The sequence below is a fragment of the Triticum aestivum genome, chromosome 2A (assembly GCF_018294505.1).
Source record: "Triticum aestivum cultivar Chinese Spring chromosome 2A, IWGSC CS RefSeq v2.1, whole genome shotgun sequence".
Classification (NCBI taxonomy): domain Eukaryota; kingdom Viridiplantae; phylum Streptophyta; class Magnoliopsida; order Poales; family Poaceae; genus Triticum; species Triticum aestivum.
In genome coordinates, this window is record NC_057797.1 from 778,463,649 (window position 1) to 778,484,247 (window position 20,599).

The 20,599-nt window shown below is 46.3% G+C and overlaps 1 protein-coding gene and 1 pseudogene across 2 annotated transcripts; both read right to left on the minus strand.

Annotated features, from left to right (window-relative positions):
• Positions 1 to 426: 426 nt before the first annotated feature.
• On the minus strand, positions 427 to 19,167 carry LOC123191168 (protein NRT1/ PTR FAMILY 5.10-like; annotated as a pseudogene).
• Positions 4,194 to 7,581, minus strand: LOC123191166 (zinc finger MYM-type protein 5). 2 transcript variants are annotated; one of them, XM_044603953.1, is made up of 2 exons: positions 7,277 to 7,581; positions 4,194 to 7,166 (listed from the first exon to the last, which is right to left on the minus strand). In XM_044603953.1, exon 2 carries the CDS (start codon positions 5,624 to 5,626, stop codon positions 4,370 to 4,372), a length of 1,257 nt encoding a protein of 418 aa, XP_044459888.1. In that variant the 5' UTR covers positions 5,627 to 7,166; positions 7,277 to 7,581; the 3' UTR covers positions 4,194 to 4,369. The 2 variants fall into 2 exon arrangements, with proteins under 2 accessions (XP_044459888.1, XP_044459889.1); XM_044603954.1 differs by having other exon boundaries at positions 7,277 to 7,576.
• Positions 19,168 to 20,599: the final 1,432 nt, after the last annotated feature.

Genomic DNA, 20,599 nt, shown 5'->3' on the forward strand with positions numbered 1-20,599 from the left:
CTCCTGCCGCAGGGGAGCGAAGTCGCCGAGGCGCCACCACCATCCGCCGTGGCGTCCGGCCCGCCGCCACGCTCCAGCCCGGGGGCGCCGGCCCGCGTCAGCCCCATGCGAGCGAGAGGGCCCGAGTCCCCGCCGCCGCCAGCGACGACCAGGCTTCGCCTGGCCGCGCCCTTGGGCGGCGGCGAGGGAGGAGGAGGAGGAGTGGGGGAGGGCTGGCCGACGGGATCTGGGGGCCTCCCGGCCGCCCATGCGGGGGGCGAGTCGGGAGGGGAGAGGGGAGAGCACCTTCAGTCAGAAATTGAAACCAAGTAAGTAACCAATGCCACGTGATTAATAGTCCCAAGACGATTAATGTGGCGCCGGTGACCAAACCAAGTGGATTCTTTCGATAGTTAAGAAAAAACAGCATGTAGAAATGGGCTTTGTGAAAAGCCAAGTACCATATTAATTAATATAGCGCTGGCGTATGCGGATATACATTTCTATCTACCCAGTTCATGGAGTGAGAAATTCTTTGTAGCTCATCGATCACCTGGATTTGTAGACACGCATTCATAATTTATCGTCCCAAATTTCAGTATACAACAACATTTTTGTAAGGGAATGGCAGGTGCTTTGCATTTTTTAGTACATGGTAGGTCCTTGCTTCAGCGGAGCCTCTTGTGGCTGTAGAAATGTATAGCACCGGAGGAAGAGCGCCAGCTCAGTGGCGCTGAGGCCGGCAAGCAGTCAGTAGAAGTAGTCGAGGTGCCCACGGTTGAGATTGTCCGCGAACCAGCTGTCGCCACCACCGCGGCTGGTGATGCGGTCGATCAGGGAGATCAGAGCGCCACTGATGAAGTTGCCCATGCCGATCACGCTATAGTAGAGTGACATGCCCAAGCTGCGTAGCTCACCGGGCATCTGGTCGTAGAAGAATTCCTGCATCCCGACTTCCGCGAACACGCCTGCCACCCCGATCAAAACATATTGTGGCACCAACCACGCCCAGCACATTGGCACTGTTGCGTCAATATTGTCCACCAGCCCATGCTCGCGTGCTGTCTCAAGGCGTCGTGTTTCCACCAATGCCGCCACCAACATCGTAGCCAGGGTCAATGTCATGCCCGTGCCAACACGTTGTAGTAGCGTCAGACCCGACGGGGTGCCTGTCGCGTGCCTCAGCATCGGCACCAGCACACAATCATATATAGGGACGAACAACAGAGTTGTTGCAGGCCCTAACATCTGAAGCGCCGCCGGCGGTAACTCCAGGCTGCCAAAGATGCGGCGGTCCAGGGTGCGGGACTGCTTGTTAAAGAGTGTCATGAACTGCGCAAACACCACACCATATGCCAGGCATGCCGCCCAAATTGACAGCAACCGTACTATGCCCAAGGTTTTGGATTCCGAATGTGTTGGCACAGTCCCAACCTTGACGACGCAACTGTCGAGTACTTTCCAACAATGCGCGCGTACAAGCTACCACGGCCGATTACTTTCCGGTCGGTTCAGCGGAGACTCGCCGTACGTAGACGCAAACGGCAAGAGGTACACGTACCAAACGAAGCAGCCAAGCTAGCTGCTGGATGGATTTTCACTTAAAGTCTATACACGCACGTATGAGACTACAAGCCGCCGGCTTGCCTGATCAATACGAGCTAGTTTCAGCAATACACACACGGGTACAGGGGACGCCGATGGATCGCAACAGGAGCGTGTCGCTCCTGGGATTTTATTGCTTTGATCTGAGTTACAATATTACAGGAGATACATAAGTATATATATAGGTGTACGAGGTAGCTAACCTAGCCAACTAGGAAACCTATACGGTGACTGACTCTAGTCCGAGCCGGACATAGATCGTATCGTGGTTAATTCCAACAATCACCCCCCTAAACACGATGTCCTCACGTCACAGCTTGGACATCGATCCTTCGCCGCATCTTCACGAACTTCTGTCGTCCCAAAGATCTAGTTAGGATATCTGCAAGCTGATCATCGGTGCAAATATAGTTGATGTCGATCTTGCTTTCTTTCGCATACTCCCTTAGGTATCGATACCTCGTATGGATGTGCTTGCATCCACCATGATGCATTTGATTCTTCCATAGAGAGACTATAGACTCGTCATCAATGTTGAGCACCACTCGTTTCGGTTCCTTGCCTGTGAGGTCACCGAGTAGCCTTCCTAGGCAAATGCTTTGACACACCGCGGTTGCAGCTGCAATATACTCCGTTTCACAGGATGATAATGCGACCACCTTCTGCTTTTGTGGTAGCCAACTCACTATACTTCCTCCCAAGACATATGCCACGCCCGAGTTACTTTTACGGTCGTCCACATCTCCTGCCATGTCGCTATCACTATAGCTAAGTAGCTCCATCATCTCCTTCTTCTCTCTCAAATAGACACAACCGAAGTTTTTTGTCCCTTTGATGTACCTGAGTATATGTTCCACAGCTACCCAATGCTCCATCGTGGGTGCTTCCATGAAGCGACTCACCATGCCAACGGAATAGGCCAAGTCCAGTCTTGTATTCGTGAGATACCTCAACTTTCGGACCACACTTCTATACTCCATTGCATCAACCGCGGGTGCTTCACTTTTCTTGCTTAGCATAAGACGAGGCTTCATCGGAACATGACTTGGATTGCAATCTTTCATGCCACAACTTTCAACTACTTTCTTTGCATATGCCTCCTGGCATATTGTGATCCCCTCCGGCTTTTGTTGTACCTCGATCCCAAGGTAGTAACTCAAGAGCCCTAGATCAGCCATCTTGAATAGCTCCTTCATTTGTAGCTTGAAGTTTGCAATCACCTCTTCGTCTGCTCCAGTTATCAACAGATCATCCACATAGATGCCCACTAACAGACGATCCTTGCCTTTACCTCGCTTATACATCGTATGCTCCAGTGGGGCTTTCTCAAATCCAAGAGAAATCAATGTACGGTCAAGCTTGATGTCCCATGCCTGAGGAGCTTGCCGTAGCCCGTACAACACCTTGTGTAGCTTCAATACCTTGTGTTCCTCTCCTTCTTTGATGTACCCTAGTGGTTGCTTCACATATACTTCTTCTTCCAACTCTCCAGTCAAAAAAGTAGAGTTCACATCCATGTGATGTAGTCTCCAAGATTCTTGAGCCGCGAGAGCTATAAGTAGCCTCACCGAGTCTATCTTTGTAACTGGACCGAACACTTCTTCGAAGTCCACACCTTGCTCTTGCACGTATCCTTTAGCCACGAGCATTGCCTTATGCTTCACCAAGTTCCTTTCGCATCCTTCTTGACTTTGTATACCCACTTGAGCTCTATGGCATTATGTCCGTTGGGAAGATCCGCGAGCTCCCATGTATCTTGTCTCGGATCGACCCCAACTCTTCGTCCATAGCATGACGCCAACACTCTTCCGTCTTTGCGTCTTCAAAATTTTCCGGTTCCTCGATGTGCAAACATCGTTGCCCTTTACTTTTCATCTTCACCGAATTCATTCGAAGCGCTTCCTTAGATTCATGTGGCTGTTCTTCTGTCTCCAATGCTGTCGAAGACGTCACGTCTTTTGAAGTTGCCAAACCTCCCTTTACCGGCATTCTAGCCACATCCAAACTGCTCTCTAGAGAATTTGCAACAGTAGATGGGCTGATCTTTTGAGGCACGTCTATTTTTCCTAGACGTTGCCCACCTTGTAGTCCATCCATTAGGTCATCACGTGGATTCCTTAATGTGGCTGTTGTATGCAGCTTGTACTGGCCCGCTCCTTCTGGCACATGCGGAGCTGCACAAGGCCATGCAGCGCCTCCGTCGTTGCTGCTACGTACGGTTGCTGCTGGGCCGCTCAGTGCAGCACCCTTTCCAGCCGGCGTAGCGTTTGCTGTGCTACCAAGCAGAGCTGACACGACTGATTCGAGCCCTCCTGGCCGAGCGATGCTTCCTTCTGGATACTGGTTTGTCTGCACCATGTCCCTATATGAGTTCGACATGTCCCAGCTCGTCACGCCGTCCTCAGACGAGATGCCCGCGCTGCTTGCCGCTCCCGCATATGATTTTCCTGGTGCGTCCATACCGATCTGCTTTGTGTTGTGAACTTCTGACATCACAACTTCGCCTTTTTCTAGCGCGACCACACCATCTCGCATTGTGTCGTGGACTTCTGGCACCACGTCTACGCCTGAACTTACTGGTGTGACCACCAGGGCCGTACTAGGGAAAATGGAGGCCCGGTGCAAACTCAGAAAATGGGCCCTCGGCATAGCAAGTGGCAATGAGGAAAACAGGATCTAATTGCTATTATTATTACTATTATATATCATGTTGGTACATAGTACAATCTTCTGAATAACATCTTGTCGCAAAAGTGATTCTAGAAACTAAAAAATAATACATTATCTAGCAGAAGCGTGACATCCTTCTTGCATTCCTTGAGATAAATTCTTCAATTAGTTCCTCGTAAGATACATTCTCCAAGATGTCGTTTTCAATTGCTATCAAAGTCAGTCCACTAAGTCTTTCTTGTGTCATTGTAGAACGCAAATAGGACTTCAACAACTTTAGTTTAGAAAAACTTCTCTCCGCCAATGCAACGGTTACTGGGATGGTCAATAAAATTCTATATGCAATAGTTGCATTGGGAAAACAATTCAAGCGTTTCAAAAAATTTAAAATGTCAATAGGTCCCATATTTTTTTCCTTTGGAATGAAATCTTGGAGTAACTTTAACTCAACATATAAATCATTACCATCAATGTCAGATTTGTCACCACTTCTAAGTGCAGTCTCAAGGCTACTGCAAGAAGACCTCAAATTTTTATCATCCAATGAGTTTAGTGCATGAGAAGTAAACAAGAAACCAAAAGTTTTTTCGTATGATTTATATTGCTCAAATCTCGTAGTAAGTGAAGCAATAGCTTGATCAACAACAGGTAAGAAGTAGTTTATCCTAAACGACTCTTGTGCAGATTGTGAAGCATCTAACACATCATCAGGATTCTCATCAAATTGTTTTTTTCTTTTAATTTCACGCTTTTTCCGAAATGCAGGGTCGATATCTATTTCAAGTGCTATTTCCCTTGCTATTTCTACTGCAGTAGTGAAACCAGTGTCTCTGTAACCTTTAAAAAAGGTAATCAAGCCTTGCACTTTTTCAATGGCAACATCAATAAGCATATCTTTTGACTGTAAGTCCTTGCTAATCAAATTTACTGCAGCCAATATATCATACCAAATGATTATCGCTACTACAAATTCGAAATCACCAAGTTCATTATTTGCTAGAGATTTAGCTTCACTACTAGTTTTAGGATCTTTATCGACATCAGCTACTTGCAGTAGAGCTTTTCGTATGTCTGAAATCTGAAACCTAATAGCTTTGACACTATTTATGTGACTCTCCCAACGAGTAGATGAGACTGATTTCAGAGTCAATCCATCTCCTATATTATCTTTCAAAATCTTCCATTTCTTCGTGGAATTAGCAAATGTTGTGTAGATACGTTGTATGATTCCAAAGAAGTCCTTAGCTTTACCACAAGTCTTGGCCATATCACATACTGTTAAATTAAGGCTATGACACCCACATGCAGAATAAAAAGCTCTAGGATTTATATTCAAAAGCAAGGCTTGAGCCCCCAGATTCTTACCTTTCATGTTTGATCCATTGTCGTAGCTCTGCCCTCTCACATTGTCTATGTCTAGATCAAGGTTCTTTAATTCATCCTGCAAAACCTCAAAGAGTCATTTTCCAGTGGTATCATTTACATCCAAAAATCCTAAAAAGGATTCTACAACGGAAACAGAACTTGAAGATGTTTCAACATACCGTATAATCAAAGACATCTGTTCTTGGTGACTCGCATCAGGGGTACAATCAAGTATCACCGTGAAATATTTTGCTTCTTTTATTTTTTTAATGATCTCAGATTTAATTGCAGAAGCAATCAAATGTATTAACTCATTTTGGATGCCATGACCAAGGTAATGAGTATGAGTTTCATCATTTGTTATGCGACGAACATGTTCTTGAATAACCGGGTCAAACTCAGCCAACATTTCAACCAAGCCTAAGAAATTTCCGTTGCTATCTTGATACAATTTGGAATTAGTACCACGAAAGGCTAGATTATGTTTCGCAAGAAATTTAACAATCAAGAGAATTCTAAGCAATACTTTACGCCAATGGTCCTTTTCTTTCTCAAGTTGTTGTCGAGCAGCGCTATCAATAGTTTTATTCTGTTGCAACCTGAGGCGCAACTCATGCCAAGTGACCATATTTTGAAGATGTTCAGCTCCGGTTTCATGCTCTCTAAGTCTGATACTAAGGTGTATCCAGTCACTAAATCCCTCATTCGCCAAATGACCTCTAGCACGCCCCTTCCCAAAATTTTTGCAACAAAAGCAGAATACTCTATTGAGCTCTTTAGAATATACAAGCCACTCTCTATCACACATTTCTCCATTTGGCAAACCTCTACTATAAAACACAGCAGAAAATCTCCTACCAAGTTTATCTTTATGGCCCTTTTGGATAGGCGCCCTCTTAGGACCCTTCTCTACCAAATTATCAATTGCTTTAGAATCAAGGCCATCCCAATTTCGAGGATCGAATATATCAGGTTGCAAAGAAACATCAACATTAGCAGGTACTTCATCGCCATGATTTGCTTCATCGGGGTTATTATTCTCAACATGTACCTCATCCATGTTACTAACAACATTAACCTCTTCGCCCTGAGTTTCAGTATGGATAGAGTCATCGTCGTGTACATCATTAGTATTAGCATCTACACTCTGATTTTCAGAAGAAACCTTTGGTTCTTTAACAAAAAACACATCAAGACTACCTTTCAGAGATTCATCAAGTTTCTTTTTTTTCTTTTTCTGACGTTTTTCATATCCTGACGGGCACTTTCTAATTCTAGAGGACATTGCAGAAAGTAAACTAAGCGACAGATAAGGAACTAAAAACTGAACTTGCGGTCAAAAAGGAATGAAACAACTTGTCTTTGATTGATGTGAGAAGCAGATCAGGGGGAGCCAGGGAGGAGACGCTTGTTGCTTTGGCGACTAAGAACTCGTAGCCTTGTCTGGCCTGCCAAGCAGTCGAATCTCTATGACGAGCAGGGCCTCCAGGGATCCAGGCTCCACTTGATTCTGACACACGCGGGTCGCAGGACCGGCAAGGCGGCAACTGGAAATGAATGAGGTCAAGTGAAACACTGATTTGCAGGCCCGATTTGAGAGTTGAGAAGAACAGAACGCCAACCAAATAAATAGATGGAGATTGGAAGTAGACATTACCTATTCCACAGCTCATTGCAACGGATAATTTGGGGAAATCGCAATAAAATTAATAGCTGGGGGATTGAGAACGAAACGGCGGCTGCTAGTGAAGAGCTGGAGATTGATTCACGATCTGGGAAAGAGGAACGGCGGCTGCGTTGTGAAGAAGACGAAGAGAAAAAGAGAGACGTGCGTGAGGAAAGGGCCCAGTAGTTAATTCGTGCAGTCCCACCACCTTCTCTTGGGAACGCAAGTTGGGGGTTAATTCATTGTGGGGCCCTGATGGCATGCTGCACCATTATCCAACCTGTTTTGCACTAATTTTTGCTAATTACTCCCTCCGTTCCTAAATATTTGTCTTTCTAGACATTTTAAATGACTACTACATACGGATGTATGTAGACATATTTTAGAGTGTAGATTCACTCATTTTGCTCCGTATGTAGTCACTTGTTGAAATGCCTAGAAAGACAAGTATTTAGGAACGGAGGGAGTACTAAATATACTAGTACTACGTATATACAAATCTAGGGGCCCCACTGATTTAGGGGCCCTGTGCAGGCGCACACCCTGCACATGTCCATGGTACGGGCCTGGTGACCACATCATCACGCCTTGTGTCATGGTCTTCTGGTGCCACAACATCGCCTGCTTCTAGCGTAACCATACTGTCACGCTTTGTGTCATGGTCTTCTGGCACCACAACTTTGCCTGGGGTTACTGGCGCGGATGCACTCACCGGACCCGTGTCCAGTTGATCATGATCATCTGAATCCTCTTCGTCCACTAGCTCGCACATCAGCATCATATCCCCGTCGTCTCCTTCCTCGGCCATGAGCGCCCGTTGCTTCGGTGTTTCCTCGCAGTCAGTCTTGAAGTGACCGAAGAGGCCACACTTATAACACCTTACTTTTCTGATGTCAAACTTCCTCCTCGGTGGTTCAGGTGCAGCCTCGCCATCCAAGTCGGCGAAGTTCTTTCTCGCCGAATGCTTCTTGCCCTTCTTCTTGCTGCTTCTGCTGGATCCGCCTTGCTTTTCTAGGGCGATCCAATGCGCCTTCGTGAGCATCACAAGCTCGTCGTTCCTCCCATCCCCAAGACTGTACCACATCCGCTCATCGTGAGCCTTGTACCGTCCGACAAGATCGTCGATGGAGAGAGTCGCGAGATCGACGCACTGCTCGATCACCGTGACAATTTGCAGGTACCGGGGAGGAGCCGCGCGCAAGAACCGTCGGACAACCGAGGTCTCAGTGAGGTTTTCTCCAAGCGCGTGAATTCGATTGACGAGAGTTGCCACCCGTGAAGCGAACGCGTTCATGGACTCATCGTCGCCCATGACCAAAGTCTCGTAGTTCCTTAGGAGAGTTTGGAGATTGGCTTGCTTGACGCGGGTGTGTCCCTCGAACATGAGTTTCAGTGTATCCCACACCTCCTTTGCCGTTGCTTTGGCGATTAGGTGCTGGAGGACATCCATCGGCATCACCGAGTAAATCACTGACGCCGCCTGCCGATCCTTCCGGTGCTCGGCTCCCTTCTTCTTGAACGTGTCGCCTCCGGGATGCACCGCGTCCCATAGCTCGTTAGCGCGGAGACCACACTCCATGAGGGCCTTCCAGACCCCGAAGTTCTCGCGATCAAACCGTGGATACGACGAACTCGCCGGAGCAGCAATTACTTTAGCCGCACCAGAGTACTCCGCCAGCTGCTTATTCTTCTTGTCGTCCGCCATGATCCTCCATTACTAGAAGATCAACCTTGCTTTGATATCAATTGTTGGTACAGTCCCAACCTTGATGACGCAACCGTCGAGTACTTTCCGACGATGCGCGCATACAAGCTACCACGGCCGATTACTTTCCGGTCGGTTCAGCGGAGACTCGCCGTACGTAGACGCAAACGGCAAGAGGTACACGTACCAAACGAAGCAGCCAAGCTAGCTGCTGGATGGATTTTCACTTCAAGCCTATACACGCACGTATGAGACTACAAGCCGCCGGCTTGCCTGATCAATACGAGCTAGTTTCAGCAATACACACACGGGTACAGGGGACGCCGATGGATCGCAACAGGAGCGTGTCGCTCCTGGGATTTTATTGCTTTGATCTGAGTTACAATATTACAGGGGATACATAAGTATATATAGGTGTACGAGGTAGCTAACCTAGCCAACTAGTAGGAAACCTATACGGTGACTGACTCTAGTCCGAGCCGGACATAGATCGTATCGTGGTTAATTCCAACAAAATGGACAAATTTTCTCGTGAGGGGCGATATTTACGGTTACCACGGTTACCCAAAAAATCCGAACATATTTCGGAAGAAATTTATAATTGAATTTTGAATTCAAATTCTTCTAAACTAGATATAGAAAGAACTTGAACTGGCATTGTACAGAGAAGAGGTAGTAGCTCAGTGGAAAGCCTACTACGCCAGTCGGAGGTGTTGTGAGAACATCTCCAGCCGCGTCCTAGGAAGGCCTCCCCAAACGATTTTCTCGCGCCGGCGCTGAAAAAACGGCCCAGTCGCACCCCTAGGAGCCCGATTTTTGCCGGCCTGGGCCGAAAATAGCGCCGGCGGACCCAGGCCGAACCCGGCGCACTGGGGGCGCCCGGGGGCGCCGGGGCGAACTGTTTTGGCGCGAAAAAGCCGCGGGCCTGCCGCGTCGGCGACACGGCGCCTCGTCTTCCCCCAACGGCCTCGGTTCCCGCAGGGAATCAATGGCAAGGCTGCCGCCAGTCAGCCTTGCCATTGATTCCTCACGGGCGGCACGCCGACGCCTCCCCTCCCTCGCACACGTTCACACGGGCGCGGCACGGCTATATAGCCGGTGGCCTCACTCGCCTGTGCCCACACCAGCCCCGCCCCTCCCTCTACCTCTCCTGAGCGCCGCCGCCCAGCCCCTTCCTCTCCCTCTCTACCTCTCCCGAGCCCGTCGCCATGGCAGAGCATTTCTCCGAAGACGAGGCGGCGGGCAACGGCTTCGGCCGCCGTTCGCTGCGCGAACAGGAGTCCTGGCTCCTGTTCCAGGCGAACATCCCGGCGCCGCCGGACATGCGCGCCAGGCCGACGGGGTGGAGGCTCAGCGACGGGGGAGTGCCCGTTCCCCCGTTGCCCGACGTCGTGGCCAAGCCAAATTACTTCGCCGAGGAGGTCGAGGTCGTCCGCGCCTCCCTCACCGACGCCCAGCTCTCCCTCCCCCAGTATGCCGCCGACAACCTTGGGCGGCGTACTTCGAGCGCTGCCAGCGGCAGCGGTTGGCGTCCACCAATGACGCGCCGGTGGTCGGTGGCCAGAAGAACAGCGAGGGGCGCCACCTGTGGTGGGGCGTCCCCGGCCGCACACTCGAGGGCCTGCTGACGCACCTTGAGGGCGGCAATGACCCGCCGTTGGCGTACCCGGCGAGGGCGGCCGCCCCGGCGCCCCACCGACGCGCCGGGCCATGGGCGCCAAGGAGGTTGGGGTCCTCCTCCTCTTCTTCCTCCTCGCGATCTTCCTCGCACTCCTCCGGTGCTCCGGCCCTGCTCGGCGTCAAGGCCGAGCCCGCGGCGGAGACGCCGCTCGGCTGGCGCACTCGCAGCGCCGGCATCGTCATCAATGAGGGCGGCCGGTGCGCCTCCTCGTCGGCTCCTCCTCCGCGCTTCGTCAAGCCAAAGACGGAGCCGGGGCTCGCGCCGGTGAAGAAGGAGCCGGCTGCGCCGATGAAGACGGAGCTCGATGACGACGACGCGGCCCTGGAATGGGCGCGTAGGGACTCCATAGCGATGGAGAAGGAGCGCCTGGAGAAGGCGAAGGAGCGCCAGTGCGCCGCCCTGCGCCGCTTCGCGGAGCGCCGACGCGGCCGCGACGAAGGCGGGGTCGTCGTCATCTGCGACAGCGACGAAGACGACGCGCCACCGCCACCAGCCCGCGTTGGCGACGCCGGTCAGGGGTCCACCAGGGACGGCCGCGTCAAGGAGGAGAAGTCCGACGACGGCGACTACTCGGCGATCAGCCAGTTTCTCTTTTAGTTTAGTTATCTATTTTACTATGTAATGAAAACCGGCGAACATGTCTAATATATGCCCAAGTTTGCCGAAATTTATCGTGTTTCGCCGAACTTTACCGAAATTTGCTATACAAATTTTATTTTCAAACGCGCCTGCGGGCGGCCTTGGGGCCGGCAGCTGAGGACCAACTCGCCCCCAGGCCCAATGTTTGCACCGACTCACCCCTAGGCGGCGATTTTAGGCGCCCGGGGCCAACGGCTGGAGATGCTCTGAGGTTGCGAGTTCGAGTCGTTTGCTCCTTCTTTTTTTAGGACTTTTTCTACTTGCGTGTTCTAAACATAAAAAATAAAAGCTTGCTCCTTCTTTTTTTAGGACTTTTTCTACTTGCGTGTTCTAAACATAAAAAATAAAAGCTGCGAGAAGAGGACTCGAACCAGGTACCTCTGGAGGTGCAAAACACTTGCTTACCACTACGCCACATACAAGAACACTATTTAAGTAAGGATGCTACCGTAGTTTACCCGAGTTTGAGCGTTTAAATTCAAAATATTCAAAAAAAATGGATTTTTTTGCCCGGGATTGGTAATTCTCGTGGGGCGGCGAGAAACGCGGATACCGCCCGGTATCCGAATTTTCCGGGCGGTACCCAAAACCATGACTATGCCACGCGCCTCCTCCTTTTTTACCGCATCCTCTTTCTGTTCTACCTGGTATTCTTTTTTGTTACCAAGCAATGAGCTCGAAGTGGCATTGTCATGTTGGGCTAGCGCGGCAAGGCTACGAGCAAGGAGGGCAAAGGGGTTCTCAGCACCGGGAGTGGGTGCATAGAAGCGGTATGTAGGGGTGCCAAGGAAGAAGACAACTAAGGCACCGAGCATGATGGTGCAGAGCATGCCAAACCCAATTCCCCAGCCAAGGTTCTCCTGTATGTAGCCGACTACACCAACAGAAATAGTGATACCTACAGCCAGTGAGAAGTACCACCAGTTGAACAAGGAGCTACGGGCGACGCATTCCCTGGGGTGGTTGGAATCGAACTGGTCAGCGGCAAAGGCCAATGCATTTGGATTGTCTGCGCCCTGCGTGATGGCGATGAGGTATAGGGAGGTGTAGAAGAACGCCACCCGCAGCGACAAAGTATGGGAAGAGGTGTCACCCGATAACGATGGATGTTGCGCCGTGAGCACACATGCTAGAGTGATCATGGCATACCCCTACACATGTAAAAAAATAGTTGTCAACGTTTGCTTAGTGATCCACCCATTAATAACAACTAGATGAAGTCCCACATGTAGTTGCGGAATATTTTGCAATATTTCAATGAGGTTTTTGGTTACACAAAACATCAATATTTGAAATAATAGTTTTTAAAAATATATAAGAATTTGATGTAAATAGCATAATAGAATGGAATTTTACATGCATACATGGTTGCATGGTAAAGTGGATTTTTAATATGCATAGTTGCATGTTGAGGTGGGCCTTTTTCTATGCATGTTGAATGATGAGGTGGCATGCTTGCATGTTGAGAGAAATATATTAGTGGGGGTTAGCTATTTAGTTATAGAAGATTTCAAAACTGCAAGAAACATTTTCTACGTGTATAATTTGAAGATATATTCTGAACCAGATTAGTAACGACTGGAAAAAAAAGCCTCCCACACCTTACCAATCGGCTTCTGAGAGGGATTTGTGAGATACTTATCAAATTTAAGTGAACATGTCTAATACTTGCATTTATTAATTCCATGATTTTCCTACATGAGAGAAACTTAATGAGATGTTAGGCTCATCAGATGAATATAACTCAGACACAAATATGAATGTCTTGTCATAGATATTAGGAAATAATATTGTGATTTTCTTAAATTCATACAATTGCATGTCACCCATTTTAACTTTAAATTGTATGTTCTCAAACCATAATCTAAAATACAATAGAAACTGCTTGTTTCTTATATTACAGTTAGTAGTCAATTTTTTATTTAGGTTGGAATGGATGGATAGGGCAATTCCTTGTCTTTCAGAAAATCTCTAAAATGTTCTACATCATAAAAAGTTTCTTCTTCCTTTAAATTGCAAAAATTCATGGTAATTTAATTACACATCTTTAGTAAATTCCATTAGGCTATAATTCTAACACTTTATCCACTATGAAATCTCCAAAAGTGCTCCCTTTGATCGAGTTTGTGAGGTCTGAGAATCAATTCGTCATTTTCCAAGGGAGATAACTACTTATCTTATTAATCCCTCCCTCTCTCTCTCTCTAGCTAATTAATGTAGAATGGCAGACAACACTTGTGCTTGCAATGGAAAAATCAATTGATCATGTTACACAACCGATAACTACTACATGGAGTGCGTGTTTTTCGCGCGTAATTAACTACACATCCTAATATTAGTGAATCGACCTCGATGGCCCTGGATTTACAAACATGAAAGTAGGGAGTACTTCTTAATTAATGAATGATTGTTTGGAATTATAAATTATCTTCAATGTAAAATTTCAATGGCCTCGAATTCTTTTCACACGACCAAAAGGTAAATTTTCTAAAATCCTACTACCGCGACCTCATCTGTACCCCCAAAATCACCTCTTGGTGTTTTTCCCTCCAAGACATTTGCCCTAGCTCCATTCCACAACTTTCCTGACTCGATGCCCCTTTGTCCAACTAAGAAGTGTACTATGCCTTTCTACATATGAACCCCAATGTTAGCTCTACACTAGATGGTTCTGGGCCCGGTTTCTATAGAATGTAATAGCACTTCATAAAATAAATAGTTCTCCCCTTCTTTTGGGACTTTCACAACCAGATGGTCCATCTAGAGGGTTTCAATAGAGCACATACGATTCTCCTCCGCAAGGGCATCATTGGTAGATCTGCCAATGACTATTGACACATCCCTCTCAAAAATTGCCTGCCCAAAGCCATTGCCAAGCTTCTAACTACCAGTCTAAACCCCCTAACCCCCCCTCCTTACTCATGGTGATCAAGCTGGATACATCAATGGCATGTCTACCTGAGAGAATTTTATTTACCTGGCATCTCTCCAGGAAGACACTCACTATGATCTTCAAAACACGATTCCCATTAAGCTTTTGACTCCATTGTTTGGTACTCGCTTCTCCTCATTCTTACACACATGGGTTTCCAACCAGCCTGGTGCTCTTGGATTCACACACCACTCTCCTCCGGTAAAATGGTGGTCCTCCTGGGTGGTGTCCATGAAAATTGGATTAACTGCAAAATGGGCTACATGAAGGTGATCCGGTCTACCTCCGCATCATTTTTCTGGACTTAGTACAACACCAAATGATCATAGCCCACTCAGATGGCCTTCAACGCCCCACCCCGCAACCCTAACATACCCCTACCATCCTCCAATATGCAGAAGACATGCTGATTATATCCCACACCTCCTAGAGGTTGATAACTAGTTTACGACTATCCTCGATGACTTTGGCTAGCCATTGGTCTTTCATTAAACATCCACAAAGCCACCTTTCTCCCCATTTATTGGAAATATGCCCTAGAGGCAACAATAAATTGATTATTTTGTTATTTTCATGCTCATAATTAATTTTATATTTCTATGATATAATAGCAATGGTTATTGAATATGAGATTCAAAGGAAAACTCAGTTGCATATGTGAAAACATAGACACCATAAAGATCCATAATCTAGCCTCTAGGACTAGCTTATATTGTTGATGATCCTTTTTACGTGATCATAGGCATTTTCAGTGTGACAAGGATGCAGACAATAATGAGAACAGATTGTTACGAGATCAGTGGTGTTCGATGGACCAGACTTATGAAGTACTGCGAGATCGCGTTGTATAAATTATTATTGATATTTTCTATGAAGTGTTTATGTTTACTTGCGTCCTTGGACCATGAGAATATCATAGACATGTATATCAGATGGATAATTTTGATTTTGCCAACGTCACACCATAACTGGGTTATTATAAAGGTAGATGACAGGTATACCAAAGAAGTAAGTCACAATGCTCGATAGTTTAAGACTGGGATTAGCTCATCTGACGATGGTGTGATACAGTTTGGGCCCACTCAATATTTCTCTATCCAACATTGTCTGGCCAGACATAGTGATTGACATCAAAGGGATAAAAGAATGAAGAAACAGAAAAGAGAACGAAATTGGTAACGAGGATAACTTGGTATAGTGATCAAAGTGTTGATCACGGGGATACCAATAAAAGCCTCGCATTGGGTTTTATAACATGTCCTGAAGCAAAGAGAATTGTATGCGATAAAGTCAGGTTCGCTCGATAAAGATCCTCGTGAATATGCGAGAATTATTAAGGGTGTCCAGACCTACTGATTATTATTGACCGAAGGGTGTTCTAGGTGATGTCTGCATGATTTCAAACCTATAGGGTCTCACGCTTAACCACTATTGGTTTCTAAGAGAACTAGGAGATAATTGATTGTGAAAAAGAACTTTTGAAGGTGCTCCGGATGATCTCAAAAGTATCCCGGGAAGTCCTGGAATGTCCCCGTGATGATCAGAAGTGTCCCGAAAGGTGTCAAAAGGTTTTAGAAGCTACTAGGATGTTCTAGAAGGTTCCTCATCAGCCTACGCCCTACTTCCATGTGGGCAATGCTGCCCATAGTGTCCCATGTCGGCAGCCCCAAGGGAAACTTGGGTGGCAAGGTCACCTTCGCTACTCCCACACAATTGTTTATAAACACACCAACCCCTCCTTCATCTAGATAACCGCAAACAACCATGAACCCACTCCCTAACATATCTCCTTTGTTCTTACCAATAATGGTCTTACCACCTTCTTCTAGGAATATACTTGGCTCCTCAAACAAACCCCTTATGGTGTCTCACGGATCATGCAAAACGGGCTATTGTCTAGCCTACGAAACCACATTACTAATGTTGCCTTGTTCGATTTAGATGTTGTGCTATCTTTATTGCATGATTTTGCTCCAAACGATAGAAATGATGAATGATTCCTAATCCGGACCCCTTCCCCTAATAGCATGCTTACTCCTTCCTCACGATTGAGTAGGACAAAGACTCCAACGCCCTTCTTATTTGGAACTCCAAGATGCGAGTCAAAGTATAATTTTTTAGGTGACTACTCTTCAAAGATGCACTAAATTCAAAATGCAACCTCTTACACAAGAACATCCACAATACATCCTTCCCAAGATGTGATGCCCGCTGCGAGGATGTACTCAACTTATTCACCCAATGTCCATGTGGTAAGGCTCCCAATGCCCACCTCCATTGACTGCCTTTGGGATGTCCCCTTCCGGCTCATCCTCGACAATAACTTATGGCCATCAGTGGCTCTTTCCATTCTGTGGAATATTTGGGAATCCAGGAACTCTGGCGTCTTCCGCAATGAAACGCACTCTGTTTTTTGCTTCATGGGAAAAACTTCTGATATATTCATCAAACAACATGGGAGTACAAAGAATACTAGATGTGAGAGAAATTACATCCATGTCTGTAGACACCTAGCGAAGATTATAAGCACTGGAGCGAGCCGAAGGCACGCCGACTCCATCGCTCCCGCCTCATGAGAACTGCATGTCGGAAGGATCTAACTAGTAGGCACACTATCGCAGCCAAACGAAGACCAGGTCCAAGAAGATCCAGCAAAGACAAACACCGATCGATTCCCGCGAGATCCGCCGGTGAAACAACTCCTCACCCCCCCCCCAATGCTAAATGCTCCATCAGAGCGGGGCGGGGGGGGCTAGGTGGGGAGGACCTTATTCCATCTTTAGGGACCCGCTGCCTCCTCACCTTCCAAAGCGGGATACGAACCCTAAACATAATAAAAACCGAGCAGGAGCGCTCCTGCTGTCAAGGGTCGGGATCCACCATGCCTCCATGGCCTAAGGCCATAGGAGATGAGAGAGATCGGCAGTAGCGACAGAGGGAGGCGGGAAAAACCTTGTCGCTAGGGAGCCGTTTGATGGAGGATGAAAACTTGCACAAATACTCAAAGTTTAACAAAAGACACTCTGTTAGTACACTATTAGGAATATTCTCATCGACTTCATTATTTGGTCCTTTAGAGTTAATGGGTATGTAGGGTTTGAGCCCCAATATCCCTACCAAAATTTTGGTATCGCCAAAACAAGGGAATTACCAAATATTTGAAAAGAATCAATCATTTGGATTGCAACCATTGCCATTTACCAAATATTTGGCAAAATGGATAGACCTGTTTGGTTGGCAACTAATTTTATTCGATCCTATGATCAGGACCAGTCAACTACAAAATGCATGCAACTAGATCTCCACCCCAAAAAAGGTTAAGACATGAATGTGAATCGCGATACAAGAGATGATTGAGGACTGAGGTGGATTTGAATCTTCTTACGTACTTGTACCAAATCCATGCACTACATGAAATATTGTCACCAGAGTTTATCATGCGAGGATGGCTGAAAAAAGGGAATGAAAAGATCGGAAAATCTGAAAGAAAACCCTGGATGTTCAAAGGGAGCTTCTTTACATGAACATCAAAGGGAGTTGCCACCCAAATATTTGGCGAAGGATGTCTGGCGCAAGCTAATACTTTGGTAAGGTGGGCATCGGCTTGAAACCAAAAGTGCGCAATTGCGGCTGCCCGTTTGATTGTTCAAAAAGATTATATATAAGAACATAATTTGTACAAAAGAAAATGTTAAATTTAAAATATTGATACTATAATGTGTAAGGTCATCATGGTCAATCTTTCAAAGGAGAACTGCCAAGAATAAGTAAAGCCTAACACATGAAGGACATTTAAGTGACATGTACTTTAAAATGTAGCAGAAATTCATAATTCAAAAATAGAAAATAAATAATTTTGAGGTATGTTTTACTCCCTCTGTCCCAAAATAAGTGTTGTACAAAGTTGAGACACTTATTTTGGACGGAGGGGGTATATCATAAGACATCCATTCTAGGAACACGTATTACTTAATTTGAATTTCAAACATGCCTATATTGAACTATATCTTTAGGCTCATAAACTTGTTAGACTGTCGCCACGAGGCAACGCTAAAACCTTGTTAGTGTTATTCTTTTAGAACTGTAGGCATTAATAGTCCTTTCGCCGAAAAAAGTAGTCATTGCCCCATGCCGTTGTTCCTTGACTACTTAAAGATAGTTCATACAACTATTTTTTTTATATATGGAAAGTACATCACGTCATTATATAATAAATACATACATGATTGATCCGTATCAGAAAAAATCCATACTTGGTGACCAACCTACCGTTAGTTGATGGCACATCAGCCATTTTTGAGTGGGAGAAATCAGCCTTTTTGAAAGTTGCATTATTGCATTCGACTCCACACAATCGATTATTTTTAGATTAAATAGATTTGAAAGCAACGAGTTTCAGTATTCAAGGTCGTGGCCTACTGATCGAGTGTGCTGTAAGTAGAAATGTAGAAACAGTTAAATGAAGGAGGATTTCTACTTGGTTTCCATACCAGGACGTAGAGAGTGCCGGCGAGGATGATGGATCGGTAGCGCCCCAGCCACGAGTCGGCGACGAAGGCGCCCAGCAGCGGCAACAGGGTGGCCGTTCCCGACCAGACATTCACGGCGGCAGCGGCGGCGGCGTTGGAGTGGCCCAGCGGCCCCGTAGTAGGCGAAAGCGCTGGCGACCTCCATCACTTCATGTATGCCGCCGGCCGGCCCGTATTCATTGCTGATTAATTAGTTGGCGCTACCAAAGCAAAAGCTTATCTAGGACGGTGCGTACGCGTGTAGTACATACCGGCGACGAAGAGGGCGGAGCGCCACCCGCCGGAGGTGCTGCTGTAGACGGGTCTGACGGGGCGGCCACGGAAGTCGGAGATGCCGGCAAGCGGTGGCTCATCGACCGCGTCTTCCGTAAGGAAGGGAGCCTCCGCGTCCACCATCGCCATCTTGCTACACCCCTCAGCACTCTACTCTGTCAGAGCTAAGTAAGCTCCAGCTCTGTCTGCAGAATCTTGCGGTTGGGTGTCAGTGTCAACGCGAGACAAAAATCTTTGCCAGCTTAGCTTATATATATGCTGCTTGTACGTTGTTGGTTGGATTAGTTACAAGATTTGAGAGCAGCTAAATGGCTCCCGAGTTCATCTGAACCTGCGCGTGAACAGTAAAATCAAAAGAAATACTAGAAAAAAATAAAAAAATGAATTTGTTTTTGCGTGGAAGATGTGTTAGTGCGTGATGTTTGTGCCAAATTTCAGCTCATTTGGACATCCAAGCTGCTCTCAGGAAAAAAACAAAATTGGGGACTTTGAAAAAGTTAACCGCTCCGGACTGATAATTTTTTCCGAGAGCTGCTCGGACGTCCAAATATGCTGAAATTTGGAGCGGACCTCACACACTACAATGTCTTCCATGCAAAAATAATGCAGAACTTTTTGAATTTTTTTGTATTTATATTGATTTTACTGTTCACCGAGATCAGATGAGCTCGGGAGCCGAAATGGATATTCAACAACACTTCCCTTTCTTTTCTTTCTGAAGGAAAAAAATTCCAATTAAGTTATAAATGTATATAGAAAAATTAATGTACTAGCTTGGCATCACGGTGGAGTTTTTTAACCTAGTACCTTATCCCTTGTTCCAAATATATAAACATCTAGGAGATCAAATTAGTTGCATCAGATCTATTATTAAATGTACTTTCGATGTGTTGTAGATATAGACATTTTTTTATATAGATACGGTCAAATATACAGAAGTTTGACTTAGGAAAAATCTAGAACTTCAATTATTTGGAACGAAGGAGTGCTTTCACATCTTTTATAGCATTGATGTTGGTCAATATCTTGTGGCCTTACCACCTTGCTCGGGTGTGATTATTTGTCCAAGACGAAGACAATGTGCTCACTCTATTCATCAAGACGGTCCTTATGTGCAATCACGTGGCATACCAATATGCATTCGAAGTACATAAGATATTTTCCCATCTAAAGATTTTAAAGCCAACGACAATCGTTTGATGGGTTCGTAGAAGTAGAAATATCTATAATGCGAGGCCATTTTCCCAAGAAGTGAAAAGCAAAAGGAAAACAAAGGTTGCATGGTAAGTTAGTGACTAACTTATGCAACAACACAAAAACATGGGTTCAACCTGGACACAAACTATATATGCAAAAGACATGTAGAACCATTGCATCTTATATATACCATCCATTTGTACGCAACAAGAAAGATATACATCCATGGCATGCATGCAAAAATAACAACACAAATTAGTAAATCTTTAGTCACTCACCATCACACACATAACATTCGAACCATTAGCTTCTTCACCGTGAGTTTGGTACCGGTAACTCTCGCTAGCTGAAGTTCCAC